Below are 18608 nucleotides of genomic sequence, written 5' to 3' on the forward strand. Positions count from 1 at the left end.
GAGCATTGGAAGATTGTGGTCAGAGCCTCTGTTATCTCCACCCTTACTTCCCTCAGCAACCTAAGATGCATCCCATCTGGACCGGGTTACTTTTCTATTTTGCGCATTGCCAACCTTTTTAATTGTCTCTTCCTTATCTATTTGTATCCTATCCAATTTCTCTCCTAACTCCTCCTTTACTGTGACAAAATGAATTCAGATTCTTAAAGAAAGTTACTTAAGGTGTCAGTTGTGGCTCAGTGGTAGCACTCTTGCCTGAGTCAGAAGGCTGGGGGTTCAAGACCCACTCCAGAGACTTGAGCACAAAATCTAGGCCGACACTCCAGTGCAGTACTGAGGGAGTGTTGCACTGTTGGAGATGCCATCTTTCAGATGAGACGTTAATCCGAGGCTGTAAAACACCTTGGGATGTCTTGAGATCATGAAAGGTGCATATAAATGCAATTTGTTTCCTTTCTTAAGGGACAGCATAGTGGTATGTGGATTTAGGCCTTACCTGTGCAATTATGGGAGGTGTATGGCTGAGTGCCAACCAAAATCTATTGCCATGGAGGACGTCTATGAGGTGGATTGCTGAGGGGTCACTATTGAAGTGATGTGGAGTTAGAGAATTGGCCAAGTATTGAACTTTGTCTTTTGCGTATTAAATAGTTTAATAGTGTGCAGCTAAGGGCAGCTGTAACTGATGGAACTGATCTTAGTGGATGTTGAAGCACAAAACTGCCAGGGTCCTACAGGCAACCCCACTGGCTGAATGAATGGTCCATCAGTGGCTGAGTAGGTGCTGGTTAACTCCATGGAACAGTGTTAGGCACTGGAACTCTACCGCCTCTATTCAGCCATGTCACAGTAGTAGCACTCTGAGTCAGAAGGCTGTGGGTTCAAGTTCCAAGAGATTTGAGCACAAACTCTAAGCTGAAAGTCCAGTGCAATACTGAGGGAGTCTTGCAGATGAGATGTTAAACCGAGGCCCCGTCTGCCCTCTCAAGTGAACGTAAAAGACCCCATGGCACTATTTCGAAGAAGAGCAGGGGAGTTATCCCCGGTGTCCTGGCCAATTTTTATCCCTCAACCAACATCACTAAAATAGATTATTTGATCATCATCACATTTCTATTTGTGGGAGCATTCTTTGCACAAATTGGCTGTTGCGTTTTCTACATTACAACAGTGACTACACTTCAAAGGTATGTCATTGGCTGTAAAGTGCTTTGGGAGGTCATGAGGTCATAAAAGGCGCTGTATAAATGCAAGTTTGTTCGATCGAGGAAGTAAAATGGGACTGAGTGGAGTCATCAGTTAGCGGACTGCCCTCTGCATCTGGCAGTTGGCATCAAATCCAACCTAGACCTGATGGGCTGAATGTCTCCTATCGCTGCTCAATGAAGAATGGCTAGTTTCGACTCAGGGCCTGTGGCCATATGTGTCCACTACACAAAACTGCCTGGAACACAGCACACACTAACAATCTCACACAAGGGTGGCTGGTGTGGAAAATTAACAATATCACACTAAGGTAGGAGGGGACGTTTGAGATGGGTTTGGGGCTTGTTACATATAATCTACAGTACAGAAACAAGCCATTTGGCCCAATTAATCTGTGCTGGTGTTTATACTCCACACGAGCCTTCACTCACTCTAAATACCTCTTCCCACCCTGCTCCTGTATCCTTCTATTCCCTTCTTTCTCGTGTATGCTTCAAGCTTCCCCTTAAATGCATCAAAGTTGAGGCTGCATACAGGGAGATTTACTCCGCACTCGATCCTTCATAGAATCGTACAGCACAAAGGAGGCCATTCGGCCCATCGTGCCTGTGCCAGCTCTTTGAAAGAGTTATACAATTCGCCCCACTCCTCTGCCCTTTCCACATTGCCCTGCAACTTTTTCCCATTTCAAGTATTTATCCAATTCTCGTTTGAAAGTTTCAGGCAGTGAGTGGATTCCAGATCCATAAAAACTTTCCGCGTAAAAAGATTTCTGCTCCTCTCTCTAGTTCTTTTGCCAATTATCTTAAATCTGTCCTCTGCCAGTGGAAACCGTTTCTCCTTATCTACTCTATCAAAACCCATCATAATTTTGAACACCTCAATTAAATCTCCCCTTAACCACCTCTGTTCTAAGGAGAACAATCCCAGCTTCTCTAGTCTCTCCACGTAACTGAAGTCCCTCATTCCTGGTATCATTCTAGTAAACCTTCTCTGCACCCTCTCCAAGATCTTGACATCCTTGCTGAAGTGTGGTGCCTAGAATTGGACACAATACTCCAGCTGAGGCCTAACTAGTGATTTATAAAGGTTTAGCATAACTTCCTTACATTGCACTCTCTGCCTTTATTTATAAAGCCCAGGATCCCATGTGTTTTTTTAACATCCTTCTCAACTTGTCCTGCCACCTTCAAAAGTTTGTGTTTGTGAAAGTGATCCTTGCTAGTATTCACTCAAATGTGTGCCAGATGGTAACGAGGGATGTACGCTTGTACAGGTACCGGAAGTGTGGCCGCCACCTCTCACCTGTGATTAAACTGGAGATAATCAAAGGGAGAATCAGCATCTTCAACATCCGCATGAGGATGTCACCTGGAAATGCTATGATCATGACAATATCAGGATGGATGGGAGATGCATATCGCAGCAATCCTCCAGCAAGCGCTCCAAATATCACACCTGTAGATAGAAGAAATGGGGATTACACAACTACAATCACAACTCACATTTACATAGAGCCCATTAATGCAACAAAATCCCAAGGCACTTCACCAATGAAAAGAAAACCTAGAAGAAGTGATGATGAGCTGTGGAGGGAGAGATTAGGATGGTTGGCCAAAGCTTGGCCGGGAAGGTGGGTTTCGAGGTGGAGGGCTTTAGTGAGGGAGCTCCAGAAAGTAGGGCCGAGGCTACTGAAGGCTCTGCCACCCAATGCGGGGGCCAAGGCAGGGCGGGTGCATCAGAAGACTGGCAGATACAGGGAAGGATTTGTACAGACGAGGCCAGGATAAGGCAATGGTGGGATTTCAAGACATGGATTTTAAATGTAATCCAGTGTACCATCTCCACTGTAATTATATAAACAGTGCACTATATCCAGTGAATTACATAGAAATTACAACACGGACACAGGTCCTTCAGCCCATGTTGGTGTTTACCATCCATATGAGTAATAGTCTTAATCCCATATGTCTGCTCAATTCTCATATCCCTTCATCCCGTTTTCCTTGAATGACATCTCTAACCTATCCTTAAATATTAACATGGGGCTGGATTTTACCTTAGATCTGGAGGTCGAGGCAGGACTGCTGGTTTTTGGGTTTCAGTCCCGCCCCCAGTGACATCTGATGAACAGACGCTATTTTCCCTTGATTGGCCTTGTTAAACCTGCCCTGCAGGCTTGTCGGCCAATTAAGGGAAAGCCAGTGTCAGATGACGTCAGTGTATGATGCTTCAACTGCCGGTTTTGTTAAAGCGACAGGCACCATAATTTTTTGACAGATGAATTGTCAGTGTTTGACAGCATTGAGGTGCTGTCAAACCCTGTCAATCACTGTCCAAAGGTGAGCCCTTGAACCCAGGCTCTCCAATGACTCTCTCCTTAGGATGAAACAGATGGCAGCTGCATGTGAGTTTGCAGAAGCCATCTGTCACTTCTCCCGATGAGATGAGGCTGCACAAACACATCACAGCTCGTCACCTGCAGAAGCATCAAATCACAGTAGAAAAAAATTCCCCAACATTCTCTCACTTGTCATACTTACCAGTGTCCTATTACAGTCTTCACACTACCTCTGCAGCTGCCATTTCTACAGTTACAGTACAACAGACCCACAGCTCGCCTCACTTACCCTGGCGGGGTTTCCCGACGTCGGGAAACCTGCAGCAGTAGATGCAAAATGGGAAAAAGCCTCTTAACTGCCTGTTAACTACCGCCTCCCGGGAAGATCGTTTGAAGGCGGGTCGGGAGCGGGTTCAGAGTTAATCACTGACTACAGTCGTGCATTCAACATCCTCATAATCCTCTGTGTAAAAAGGTTTCCCCTGCTCTCTGTCAGAAATCTCTTACCTTTTTAATCTTATATCTATACCCTTATGTTCTAGACCCTTCAATCACTGGAAACAGTCTGTTTCTATCCATTCTGACCGAACCCTTCATAATTTTAAACACCTCTATCAAATCATCTCTGTTCTAATGAAAACAGCCCCAACTTTTCAAGGTAACAAAATACTGCAAGATGTTGGAAATCTGAAACAGAAACTGAAAATGCTGGAGCCACTCAGCAAGTCAGGCAGCATCTGTACATAAAGGAAGATGTTGCTGTCTCAGGAACAGCCCTTCATCAGAACTGGAAGATATTACAGAGGAAGAGCTTATAAAGGAACAGAGCGAGGGAAAGGGGGAAAGATACATAGAAAAGAAGAGAGAGCATGGAGCCCAAAACTGTACATAGTACTCCAACTGTGGCCTTGTTAAGGTTTTATATGGATTCATCATTACATCTTGACTTTTATATTCACCCCAGCTGTTCACAATATATATTAATGATCTGGACGAGGGAATTGGATGTAATATCTCCAAATTTGCAGACGACACAAAGCTGGGTGGGAGAGTATGCTGCGAGGAGGATGTCATGAAACTCCAGTACGATTTGGACAGGTTAGGTGATTGGGCAGAAACATGGCAAATGCACTATAATGTGGATAAATGTGAGGTTATCCACTTTGGTGGCAAAAACAGGAAGGCACATTATTATTTGAATGGCAATAGATTGGGAGAAGGGGAAGTGCAAAGAGACCTGGGTGTTCTTGTGCACCAGTCGCTGAAGGTAAGCATGCAGGTGCAGCAGGCGGTTAAGAAGGCAAATGGTATGTTGGCCTTCGTAGCAAGAGGATTCGAGTACAGGAACAAGGATGTCTTGCTACAGTTGTACAGGGCCTTGGTGAGACCGCACCTTGAGTATTGTGTGCAGTTTTGGTCGCCTTATCTGAGGAAGGACGTTCTTGCCATGGAAGGAGTGCAGCGAAGATTCACCAGGCTGATACCTGGGATGGCAGGAATGACGTATGAGGAGAGATTGTGTCGATTGGGCTTATACTCACTGGAGTTTAGAAGATTGAGAGGGGATCTCATCGAAACCTATAAAATTCTGTCAGGCCTGGACAGACTAGATGCTGGAAGGATGTTCCCGATGTTTGGGGAGTCCAGAACCAGGGGTCATAGTCTAAGGATAAGGGGTAGGACATTTAGGACTGAAATGAGGAGGAATTTCTTCACCCAGAGAGTGGTGAACCTGTGGAATTCTCTGCCACAGAGGGCGGTGGAGGCCAGTTCATTAAATATATTCAAGAAAGAGTTGGATATATTTCTTAAGGCTAAAGGGATCAAGGGATATGGGGAGAAGGCAGGGACAAGGTACTGAATTTGAATGATCAGCCATGATCACATTGAATGGCAGAGCAGGCTCGAAGGGCCGAATGGCCTACTCCTGCTCCTATCTTCTATGTTTCTATGTTTGAGGACTTGCTTTTAACATAGTGTGAACCTGGATCCCCAAATCCTTCTGTTCTTCCTCTTCATCCAGAGTCTCCCCATTCAAAGTATATTTATTGGGGTAGAGTTCCCGCTAGTTTGCGTTTGTTTTATCAGCGCAACCTGGATGAAATTGGTCGAACCAGTGTAAAAGATTGGGGAATTTTAAACATAAGTTATGTCAAGCGTAAGTCGAGTTTCCACAATCTTTAACGTTGGTTTAAAAATAATTTCGCCCACAGCCGGCCCCGCCCACAAAACTGGCCGTGCCCCCAGATTGAAATAATGAGGATGGCGAGTTTCTGCCGATTGCGCATTTGCAGCCGTTTAAGGAAGCTCTTCAAATTGTGTTCATTTTTTTAGGTGCACAGGCACGAATAGGCACGTTTTAAAAAATGTTACATATTTAAAAATATTTAATTTACTTAGAAACTGACTAGTGTACACCAATGAAACTAGTAAATGGTTCAGTATAGTTTTTTAAAGTCATTTTCGGTGATCTAACATTAGGTTACTCACAGTGGAGGACTAGATACTAACTAAAAATGCTTTTTTATTGTGATAAACCCATTTTCAGCTGTAATAATAAAACAGCACCAGGTTACCACGCTTAAATATATCAAAGAATATTTTTAATAGAAAAAACCCCAATTACGTTGTATCACGCTGCCCGATTGCACTGGTTCATGGAACATTTTACATTTGTGATTATGCGAATTAATTTTCATGGAAATTTAAACTGTAACCGAACCAATGCAATTTCAAGCGCACTTTGAGCCCAATTTCCCAATTGCGCTCAAAGTGGAAACTCGACCCCATTTACCAAAATATATCACCTCAGATTTGCTGAAATGGAATTCCAACGGCCCCTTTTTTGCCTATTATTATTTACTATGCTTCCTATTTTAGTATCGTCTACAAATATGCACACCACTTCCTCTTGCCCAATATCCAAATCATTAACCTACACCGTGAGCAGAAGTGCTCCCAGGACCTAACCCTGTGGGACACCACTACCCATTTCCAGACACTTTAAGAAACTGCCCTCAACTCCTGCTCTCTGTTTCCCTCCTTCTAACCAGTTTTTAATCCAACTCCCTACCCTATCCCTAATTCCACAACACCCCTTAATTCCCTCAAATAGTCTCCTGTGTGGTACCTTGTCAAAGGCTTTCTGAAAGTCCATGTACACCACATCAACTACATTTCCCCCAAACACTGTATCTGTCACCTCATAATGTTATATGTAATTAAAGAGTCCAAAATGTTCCCGACCACAGACATTAAAACTAACTAACCTGTAACAACCCAGGTGAGCTCCGACTCCCTTTTTGAAAATGTGTATTACATTGGCCACTCTCTGGCACACATCTACTCTCAACATAACCCTGAAATATAATCCCTAGGGCCTCCGCTATTTCTTCCCCCATCTCCCTCACAGTCCTTCACTGTATCCCTTTAGGTCCTGGCACTTTCTTCTCTTTTACCTGAACTAACTTCTTAATACTTTTTTATTTGTTTATTACAATATCTCTCTATTCGCTTTAACTATTTCAGGATTTACCTTCTGCGCAATATCCTTCTCTTCTGTAATCACTGTAGTGAAGTACTGGATAAGTATCCCTGCCAATTTCCACTTACCCTCGACTAACTCACGATCCTCTCCCCTCATGGCTCCCACCTTACATTTAACCATTCTCTTTTCACTGATATATTAGTAGAATACTTTACTGTTCTTTTCAACATTTTTTGAGATTCTGTCCTCATACTTGTCCTTGCTTTCCTTATCCCTTTCTTAAAATCTTTCCTTATTTTGTCATATTATCTTATTTTTTTGTACCTAAAAGCCCCATATGCCCTCTCCTTCAATTTTGTATAGGCAATGTAATGCTTTCATTGTATTATATAAGGCATTGTATCCACTCTATTTATATACACAAGGCACTATACCCATTGTATTTAAACTATACACAAGCACTGTATTCAATCTTTTATTGTATGAACAAGGCAGTGTATCCTTGTATTTATATTTACAAGATATTCCATACACTGCATTTATCTATGCAGGGCATTGCAGTCACTGAATTTATATACAAAAGGCATTGGGGCAAAACTGGTCTACACCTGTAGCACAAAACAGGCTCATAGTGAAATCAACAGCCCGTTTTACACCGCATCTGGCTTTCTATTCTGGCGAAGACCAATTTCACCCCATTGTGTTTATAATATATACTAGACACTATATCCACTATAGCACCGTATCCACTGTGTTTATAATATATATGCATTTATATAGCACCATTAACATAGTAAAATGTTCCAAGGTGCTTCACAAGAGCATAATCAGAAAACTTTGACAGCCCGGTACAGGGCTGGAGGAAGTTACAGAGATAGGGAGGGCTGAGGCCATGGAAGGATTTGAACACAAGGATCAGAATTTTAAAGTTTTAGGTGTTGGTGGACCAGGAGCTAATGTAGGTCAGCAAGCACAGGGATGATGGGTGAACTGGACCTTGAATTAGGATATGGGCAGCAGAGTTTTGGATAAGCTCAACTTGATGCAAGCCAGCCAGGAGAGCTTTGGAATAGTCGAGTCTGGAGGGAACAAAGGCGTGGATGAGGGTTTCAGCAGCAGATGGACTGAGGCAGGGGTGGAGACAGGTAATATTACAGAGGGAAATAGGCAATTTTTGTGATGGAGAGGATTTGGGGTCGGAATCTCAGCACCGGGTCAAATAGACAAAATGAGTGGGCAAAACTGTGGCAGATGCAGTTCAATGTGGGGAAATGTGAGGTCATCCATATTGGACCTAAGAAAGGTAGATCAGAATACTTTCTAAAAGGTGAGAAGCTCGGAACTGTGGAGGAGCAGGGAGATTTCAGGGTCCAAGTACAGAAATCACTGAAAGCTAGTGGACAGGTACACAAAGTAATTAAAAGGCTAACAGAAGGTTGGTCTTGAACAAACAACAAAAACTACTTGTATTTATATAGTGCCTTTAACATAGTAAAACGTCCCAAGGAGCTTCACAGAGGCGTTATCAAACAAAATTTGACACTGATCTACATAAGGAGATATTAGAGCAGATGACCAAAAGCTTGGTCAACGAGGTAGGTTTTAAGAAGCGTCTTAAGTAAGGAGCGAGAGGTGGAGCGGTTTAGGGAGGGAATTCCAGAGCGTAGGGCCTTGGCAGCTGAAAGCACGGCCACCAATGGTGGAGCAATTAAAATCAAGGATGCTCAAGAGGCCTGAATTGGAGGAGTGCAGATATCTCGGAGGGTTGTCGTGCTGGAGGATGTTACAGAGATAGGGAGGGGCGAGGCCATGGAGGGATTTGAAAACAAGGATGCTAATTTTAAAATCGAGGCGCTGTTTAACCAATGTAGGTCAGCGAGCACAGGGATGATGGGTGAACGGGACTTGGTGTGAGTTAGGAGACAGGCAGCAGAGATTTGGATGACCTCCAGTTTATGGAGGGTGGAAGATGGGAGGCCGGCCAGGATTATGTTGCAATAGTCAAGTTCCGAGGTAACAAAGACATGGATGAGAGTTTCAGCAGCAGGTGAGTTCAGGCAGGGGCAGAGTCAGGCGATATTACAGAGGTGAAAATAGGTGGTCTTAGTGATGATGCAGATATCTGGTCGGGGGCTCATCTCGGGGTGAAATACGACACCAAGGTTGCGAACAGTCTGGTTCAGCCTCAGGCACTTGCCAGGGAGACGGATGGAGTCGGTGGCTAGGGAATGGAGTTTGTGGCGGGGACCGAAGACAATGCCCGCGATTTTCCCATTGGTGGCAGGTTGGGTGTGGGTCAGGTGGTCGGGGGTTCTGGTCCCGCCGTAGCTGTCAGCTGGTACAAATTTGCAATTTTGCCCTAATTGGGCAATTGAGTCCCTGCGTGTGCGCTCTCCTGGCCAATTAGTGTATTGGGTCTGTATCTCACCTCTGCTGACGTCTGTGAGCCAGCTGCATTGAAGGGGCCCGTGCAGCCTTGGGTCATTCTCTCATTATTTGCTGCTGGATTTCCTTCCGACATCTGCTGCCATGACTACCTCAAGGGCCAAGGCCTCTCCCCGATTTGATGAGGACTCCCTCCCCATGACTACCTCAAGGGCCAAGGCCTCTCCCCGATTTGATGAGGACTCCCTCCCCATGACTACCTCACGGGCCAAGGCCTCTCCCAGATTTGACGAGGACTCCCTCCCCATGACTAACTCAAGGGCCGAGGCCTCTCCCAGATTTGATGAGGAATCCCTCCCCATGACTACCTCACGGGCCAAGGCCTCTCCCAGATTTGACGAGGACTCCCTCCCCATGACTACCTCAAGGGCCAAGGCCTCTCCCCGATTTGATGAGGACTCCCTCCCCATGACTACCTCACGGGCCAAGGCCTCTCCCAGATTTGACGAGGACTCCCTCCCCATGACTAACCCAAGGGCCGAGGCCTCTCCCCGATTTGATGATCACTCCCTCCCCATGACTACCTCAAGGGCCAAGGCCTCTCCCCAATTTGATGAGGACTCCCTCCCCATGCCTACCTCAAGGGCCAAGGCCTCTCCCCGATTTGATGAGGACTCCCTCCCCATGACTACCTCACGGGCCAAGGCTTCTCCCCGATTTGATGAGGACTCCCTCCCCATGATTACCTCAAGGGCCAAGGCCTCTCCCCGATTTGATGAGGACTCCCTCCCCATGACTAACTCACGGGCCAAGGCCTCTCCCCGATTTGATGAGGACTCCCTCCCCATGACTACCTCAAGGGCCAAGGCCTCTCCCCGATTTGATGAGGACTCCCTCCCCATGACTACCGCAAGGGCCAAGGCCTCTCCCCGATTTGATGAGGACTCCCTCCCCATTACTACCTCACGGGCCAAGGCCTCTCCCCGATTTGATGAGGACTCCCTCCCCATGACTAACTCACGGGCCAAGGCCTCGCCCCGATTTGATGAGGACTCCCTCCCCATGACAACCTCACGGGCCAAGGCCTCTCCCCGATTTGATGAGGAGTCCCTCCCCATGACAACCTCACGGGCCAAGGCCTCTCCCCGATTTGATGAGGACTCCCTCCCCATGACTACCTCAAGGGCCAAGGCCTCTCCCCGATTTGACGAGGACTGCCTCCCCATGACTACCTCAAGGGCCAAGGCCTCTCCCCGATTTGATGAGGACTCCCTCCCCATGACTACCTCAAGGGCCAAGGCCTCTCCCCGATTTGATGAGGACTCCCTCCCCATGACTACCTCAAGGGCCAAGGCCTCTCCCCGATTTGACGAGGACTGCCTCCCCATGACTACCTCAAGGGCCAAGGCCTCTCCCCGATTTGATGATCACTCCCTCCCCATGACTAACTCACGGGCCAAGGCCTCTCCCCGATTTGATGATCACTCCCTCCCCATGACTACCTCAAGGGCCAAGGCCTCTCCCCGATTTGATGAGGACTCCCTCCCCATGACTACCTCAAGGGCCGAGGCCTCTCCGCGATTTGATGATCACTCCCTCCCCATGACAACCTCACGGGCCAAGGCCTCTCCCCGATTTGATGAGGACTCCCTCCCCATGGCTACCTCACGGGCCAAGGCCTCTCCCCGATTTGATGAGTACTCCCTCCCCATGACTACCTCACGGGCCAAGGCCTCTCCCCGATTTAATGAGGACTCCCTCCCCATGACTACCTCACGGGCCAAGGCCTCTCCCCGATTTGATGAGGGCTCCCTCCCCATGACCATCTCACGGGCTGAGGCCTCTCCCCAATTTGATGATGACTCCCTCCCCATGACTACCTCAAGGGCCAAGGCCTCTCCCCGATTTGATGAGGGCTCCCTCCCCATGACTACCTCAAGGGCCAAGGCCTCTCCCCGATTTGATGAGGACTCCCTCCCCATGACAACCTCACGGGCCAAGGCCCCTCCCCGATTTGATGAGGAATCCCCCCCCATGACTACCTCAAGGACCAAGGCCTCTCCCCGATTTGATGAGGACTCCCTCCCCATGACTACCTCACAGGCCAAGGCCTCTCCCCGATTTGATGAGGAATTCCTCCCCATGACTACTTCAAGGGCCAAGGCCTCTCCCCGATTTGATGAGGACTCCCTCCCCATGACTACCTCACGGGGCAAGGCCTCTCCCCGATTTGATGAGGACTCCCTCCCCATGACTACCTCACGGGCCAAGGCCTCTCCCAGATTTGACGATCACTCCCTCTCCATGACTACCTCACGGGCCAAGGCCTCTCCCCGATTGGAGGAGGACTCCCTCCCCATGGCTACCTCACGGGCCAAGGCCTCTCCCCAATTTGATGAGGACTCCCTCCCCATGACTACCTCAAGGGCCAAGGCCTCTCCCCGATTTGATGAGGAATCCCTCCCCATGACTACCTCAAGGGCCAAGGCCTCTCCCCGATTTGACGATCACTCCCTCCCCATGACTACCTCACAGGCCAAGGCCTCTCCCTGATTTGATGAGGACTCCCTCCCCATGACTACCTCAAGGGCCAAGGCCTCTCCCCGATTTGATGAGGAATCCCTCCCCATGACTACTTCAAGGGCCAAGGCCTCTCCCCGATTTGACGAGGACTCCCTCCCCATGACTACCTCAAAGGCCAAGGCCTCTCCCCAATTTGATGAGGACTCCCTCCCCATGACTACCTCACGGGCCAAGGCCTCTCCCCGATTTGATGAGGACTCCCTCCCCATGACTACCTCATGGGCCAAGGCCTCTCCCCGATTTGATGAGGACTCCCTCCCCATGACTACCTCACGGGCCAAGGCCTCTCCCCGATTTGATGAGGACTCCCTCCCCATGACTACCTCAACGGCCGAGGCCTCTCCCCGATTTGATGATCACACCCTCCCCATGACTACCTCAAGGGCCAAGGCCTCTCCCCGATTTGCTGAGGACTCCCTCCCCATGACTACCTCAAGGGCCAAGGCCTCTCCCCGATTTGATGATCACTCCCTCCCCATGACTACCTCACGGGCCAAGGCCTCTCCCCGATTTGATGAGGACTCCCTCCCCATGACTACCTCAAGGGCCAAGGCCTCTCCCCGATTTGATGATCACTCCCTCCCCATGACTACCGCAGGGGCCAAGGCCTCTCCCCAATTTGATGAGGACTCCCTCCCCATGACTACCTCAAGGGCCAAGGCCTCTGCCCGATTTGATGATCACTCCCTCCTCATGACTACCTCAAGGGCCAAGGCCTCTCCCCGATTTGATGAGGACTCCCTCCCCATGACTACCTCAAGGGCCAAGGCCTCTCCCCGATTTGATGATGACTCCCTCCCCATGACTACCTCAAGGGCCAAGGCCTCTCCCCGATTTGATGATCACTCCCTCCCCATGACTACCTCACGGGCCGAGGCCTCGCCCCGATTTGATGAGGACTCCCTCCCCATGACTACCTCAAGGGCCAAGGCCTCTCCCCGATTTGATGATCACTCCCTCCCCATGGCTACCTCACGGGCCAAGGCCTCTCCCCGATTTGATGATGACTCCCTCCCCATGACTACCTCAAGGGCCAAGGCCTCTCTCCGATTTGATGAGGACTCCCTCCCCATGGCTACCTCAAGGGCCAAGGCCTCTCCCCGAATTAATGATGACTCCCTCCCCATGACTACCTCAAGGGCCAAGGCCTCTCCCTGATTTGATGAGGACTCCCTCCCCATGACTACCTCAAGGGCCAAGGCCTCTCCCCGATTTGATGAGGATTCCCTCCCCATGGCTACCTCACGGGCCAAGGCCTCTCTCAGATTTGAGGATGGTCCCTCCATGCCCTTGTGGAGGGAGTCAGAGGGCGCAAGGAGATACTCTTCCCATCCTCTGGGCGGAAGGAGCCACCACAGCAGACCAAAGCAGTCTGGCTGCAAATTGCTCAGCAGGTGAGCTCCAGATCCATCTGCACTCGAACCTGGGTGCAGTGCAGAAAAAGTTTCAATGACCTGCTCCGCTTAGGAAAAATGAATATAACATCACACTTGGCCTCAATCTGTTCCCCATCTCCTCTCATCACCAGCACTCTGTATTGTCAACCTACTCATGCACATCCCACTTTACCCTTACATCCCTTGCACCCTTAGCCATTCCCTCTCTCTCCATGTACACAATCAGTTCACTATTCGACTATGCTGCCCTCACACTCCCTATCACTGTGATGCTACGACAACAACTAACAACACACAGGGAGGGCGCTTGGTATTGGGACCTTACTCCATCTTTGTCTCATTCTAAGCATCTATGCTATGGATTCTCTACACTCACTCCATCATTCTCACTCAAACTCCACTTGTGTCCCTCATTGCAGGAAAAGGGAGCCCACAATAAGAGGTAAAGGGCGAAGACAGGAGGAGGGCCACCCTCAATAGCCTATCTCACCAGCGCTGAGGAGGCGGCCCTAGAGATCGTTGGAGCCGAGGAGGATCTGGAAGTGGGACAGACAGACAGGCGCAACAGAGCAAGCTGATGACAGAATAGATTTGCATCTCTCTCATTTACATTGCATGAGTGACTGATATTGCATCTGATGCTCATACAGATTGACTTATGATCACCTGCACAAGTCCATGTGCATGCTACGTTAATATCACATGTCTAACTCATGTCTTTATTCCCCCACAGGACCATCGACAGCCCCCCTCCAATGTCCAGGAGGAAGAGCCGGAGCCAGAGACTCCTCAGAGGAACCTCCAACCTCTGAGGACGCAGCGTCAGCACAATTAAGTGCACCTAGCACCAGCGCAGATACGCACACCTCAGTGGGACCTTCGCGACATAGAGTAGTGTTGTCACCTGGTGTATCACAGCTCACAAGTGAGCATCAGCAGATGGTGGAGACAGGGACAGCAGTGGAGAGTCCTCGTCGGAGGCCGCAGGGCACTCCCAGTTCTGCTCAGCTGCATGTGGACCCTGTGCCTCCGGGTCCATCCAGAAAGAGAGCAGTGCTGGAACGCCAGGAACAAGTGCAGGAGTCTCTGGCAGGTTTTGTCTCCAGGGTCACTGCAAGTGTGGAGAGGATGGAGGAGTCCATCTCGAACATGAGCAGTGCCTTTGTGGAGGCAATGGTGCATGAACGCACCACCACGGAAAAGATGGCAACCTCCGTGGAAAGGATGGCTACCTCCGTGGTGAGGATGGTTATCTCTCTGGAAGGATGGCTACAGTAGAGGAGAGGATGGCTACGGCCTTGGAGGAAATAAGTTGCTGGAGTCTGGAGAGGGATATTGGTGGCAGGCAACAAGGAAGTGGGGGCTCCTCTCCAAGCGCTCACACTCCCATGCTACTGAGTAGTCCTCGGTCAGAGCCCCACCAGAGTCCTCACCCAACTGAGATGGGCATCTCAGCCTCTGCACAGACGCAGGACGAGCAAACTGTTGCCGAGCCCTCACAGGCTCGCAAAGCCAGAGAACACCCGCCAAAGGTGTTGAGGCAGGAGCAGCATGAAAGTAAGCAAGGTGCCTCCACATCTGCTGAAGCCACAGGAGGCACCACGTAGAAGCATGCGTAAGAGGAAGATAAAGCACAATTAGTCACAAGGGTAGTCACTTGGGTATAACAATAGAAAATGCTGGAAAAACTCAGCAGGGCAGGCAACATCTGTGGAGAGAAAATAGAGTCAATGTTTCGGGTCAAACCCTTTGTCAAGACTGGCTTGCAGCTGCCTGACAAAGGGTTTGACTTATGATCAGCATTTTCTGTTGTTATTTCGGATTTCCAGCATCTGCAGTATTTTGGTATCGCAGTCACTTGGGTGTTCTGTTCTGTTGTCTTTAATTTTTGCCATTATCATCCTTTTGTGCATTGATTAAACAGAAGTGATGGCAAACAGTTGAAGTCTGGCCTATGTGATCTGGGAAATGGAAGTTCCACATTGAGGGCTCAGGGCGACTTGCATTTGTAATGATGCTGGTCAGAGTGATAGGAAACCACAGGTTCTTGTCCATTGTGTATGGTGTGTTAAGAAGGTGCCAGCCCCATTTGTTTGATTTGTCTACTTAAGCAAATCTGGCAAATATTAGTGCCCTTGCATCCCGGGCAGTGATGTGCTCGCGTGCTGCTGCAGCTGGCTGATCTGCCTCCGCAAGGTCCTCCTCCTCCTCCTCATCTGAGGAGGCTATGTGCTGAGCCACTTGTTCCTCAGGCAGCTGCAAGCCACCATGATTCTGGAGACCCTGGCTGCTGAGTACTGTAGAGTTCCACCTGATCTGTCAAGGCATCTGAATCGCATCTTCAGCAAGCCGATGGTTTGCTCGATGATGGATCTGGTGGAAATGAAATGCGGTTGGCATTGTAGCACTCCTCAGCTTCCTTTGATGGTCTCCTCAACAGCGTCATAAGCTACATCTTCAGGGGATAGCCCTTGTCTCCAAGTAGCCATTGGAAAGTTGTGTTGGCAGATTGAAGAGCAGAGGCACACTAGACTGCCGCAGGATGAACGAGACATGAGAACTGCCAAGGTACTTCGCGCAAACATGCAAAATGTCCTTCCTGTGGTTATACACCAGCTGCACGCTTTGGGAGTGGAAGCCCTTGCGGTTGACAAAAACAGCTGGGTTGGGATGAGGTGCCCTAAGGGCCACATGTGTGCAGTCTATGACGCCCTGCAGCCTTGGCAAGCCTGCCATATTTGTAAAGCACATGCAGTTACACTTGCTCCATCCGTGGAGAAGTGGATGTAATTGTGCGCCTTTGCAGAGGGCATCGGTTACCTGCGTGATGCAAGTGTATGCGGCCGACTGAGAGATGCCGCTGATGTTTGCTGATGAGGCCTGGAAGGATCCTGAAGCAAAAAAAATTGAGGGCGGTGGTGATTTTGACAGCCACTGGTAAGGGGTGTCCACCTGCTCCGCTGGGCTCCAGGTGTTGGTGCAGCATTGCGCAGATGTCACCGACTACTTCTTGCGAAAGTCTCAGCCTAGGACCTTTGGCACTGCTGCTCAGTCATGTTGAGCAAAGTTATCTCGGCCTGTAAATCCTGTGTTGTGGGTATCTCCTGCGGCGAGGTGCAGCCCTGCGCTGACGCCTCCTGCCCTGTGCACCATCAGGTGGCTGAGCAGGAGGTTGGCGCTCCTACTGTTGGTGCTGCTGTTGTGCCTGGTTTTGCTGCTGCTGCGGCTGCTCTTCCTCTGAATCCGAGGACCAGGATGAAAGGAAATAAATGGTTCCCATGCTGCTGGTAGATATCTCTGTTGAAGAAGCGCTCAGTCAGTGTGGGGAGAGGGTTTTCCCAGGAGGTCACAGTGGAGATGGATCTCAGCCTCACCACTTCCAAGATCAGTAGACCTGCAAAAAGTTTCCACGACCTGAAAAAACAAAGTTCTGCCACCTGCAACTGAGCCATGTTGAGAGCTCCGTTTTTATGCTGAAGCTGCAGCTGTGAAGAAGGCAGCCACTTGTGAACCTGGCACAATCAGCTGGCGTAGTTTGGGAATGGCGTGGAACATGCAGAAAAAGTGGCAAAATCTAAAATCGCTGTCAAAATAGCATTATCCAAGCAGTTAACTGCCTGAAGGGCCTATCCCGCCACTTGGTGGCAGGACCGATCGGGAGTCCGGAAGGCCGCCTTTGGGAAAGTTGCATGGAGGAGGGTTGACGGCGGGATCGAAACCCGCCGTCAATATTTGCGATTTTACCACCTGACCCGCCTCCAAACTCGCCCTCTGAGTGCTGGTAAAATGACTTTGGTCTTCCCAATATTTAGTTGAAGGAAATTTCTGCTCATCCAGTACTTAATGTTAGACAAGCAGTGTGACCATTTAGAGACAGTGGAGGGGTTGAGAGAAGTGGTGTTGAGGTATAGCTTGGTGTCGTCAGCGTAGATGTGGAAACTGATGCTGTGTTTTCGGATGATATCACCAAAGGGCAGCATGTTGATGAGAAATAGGAGCGGACCAAGGATAGATCGTCAGGGGACACCAGAGATAAAGATGCGGGACGGAAAGCCATTGCATGTGATTCTCTGGCTATGACTAGATAGGTAAGAATGGAACCAGGTGAGTGCAGTCCCACCCAGCTGGATGACGGTGGAAAGGCATTTGAAGAGAATGGTGTGGTCAACCTTGTCAAAGGCTACAGACAAGTCGAGAAGGATGACAAGTGATTGTTTACCATTGTCACAGTCACATAGGATGTCATTTGTGATTTTGATAAGACCCGTTTGGTACTTTAACACGGCAGAAGCCTGATTGGATGGATTCAGACATGGAGTTGCGGGAAAGATGGACACGGATTTGGGAGGCGACAACGCATTCAAGGACTTTGGGGAGGAAAGGGAGGTTGTAGACGGGGTGGTAGTTTGCAAGGACGGAGGGGTCAAGGGGTTGAAGTTATGTTACAGTTGTACAGAACTCTGATTAGGCCCTATCTGGAGTAGTGTGTTCAGTTCTGGGCACCGTATCTCAGGAAGGATATATTGGCCTTGCAGGGGTGCGGCGTAGATTCACCAGAATGATTCCAGGGCTAAAATGTTTAAGTAATGAGGACAGTTTGCACAGTTTAGGCTTGTGCTCCCTGGAGTATAGTAGATTAAGGGGTGACCTAATTGAGGTGTTGAAGTTGATTAAAGGATTTGATAGGGTAGAGAGAGGGAAACTATTTCCTCTGGTGGGCCAGTCCAGAACCTGGGGGCATAACATTAAAATTAGAGCCCGGATGTCAGGAAGCACTTATTCACACAAAGGGTAGTGGAAATCTGGAACACTCTCCCCAAAAATCTGTTGACAATTTCAAAACTGACGTTGATATGTTCGGCAAGGGTATTAAGGGTTATGGACCCAAGGTGGGTAGATGGATTTAAGATACAGATCAGTACAGTATGATCTAATTGAATAGCAGAATAGGCTCGAGGGGCAGAAAGGCCTGTTCATGTTCCTATGTTCCTAAATAAGACGTTGAAGCTGCGACCCGTCTGGTTCAGCCTCAGACAGTGGTCAGGGATGGAGATTGAATTTGTGGCGAGGGAATGGAGTTAGTGGCGGTTGCCGAAGACAATGACTTTGGTCTTTCCAATGTTTAATTGGGGGAACCTAAAATGTTTTTGCATGATGTTGCCTAGGGACAGCATGTAGATGGGATATAGGAGGGGGCCAAGGATTGATC

General features: G+C 48.9%; 1 protein-coding gene across 1 annotated transcript in view; it reads right to left on the reverse strand.

Annotated features, from left to right (window-relative positions):
• LOC147106578 (excitatory amino acid transporter 2-like) overlaps window positions 1-18608 on the reverse strand; it is a 354111-nt gene that overhangs the window by 25926 nt on the left and 309577 nt on the right. The window contains exon 3 of the mRNA XM_086007551.1: window positions 2512-2664. Within this exon, the coding sequence (XP_085863677.1) occupies window positions 2512-2664 (153 nt within the window). The remainder of the gene's footprint in view (window positions 1-2511; window positions 2665-18608) is intronic.

This window comes from Somniosus microcephalus, chromosome 15 (assembly GCF_052327205.1).
Source record: "Somniosus microcephalus isolate GS21.2 chromosome 15, FLI_Smic_1.0, whole genome shotgun sequence".
Taxonomy (NCBI): Eukaryota; Metazoa; Chordata; class Chondrichthyes; order Squaliformes; family Somniosidae; genus Somniosus; species Somniosus microcephalus.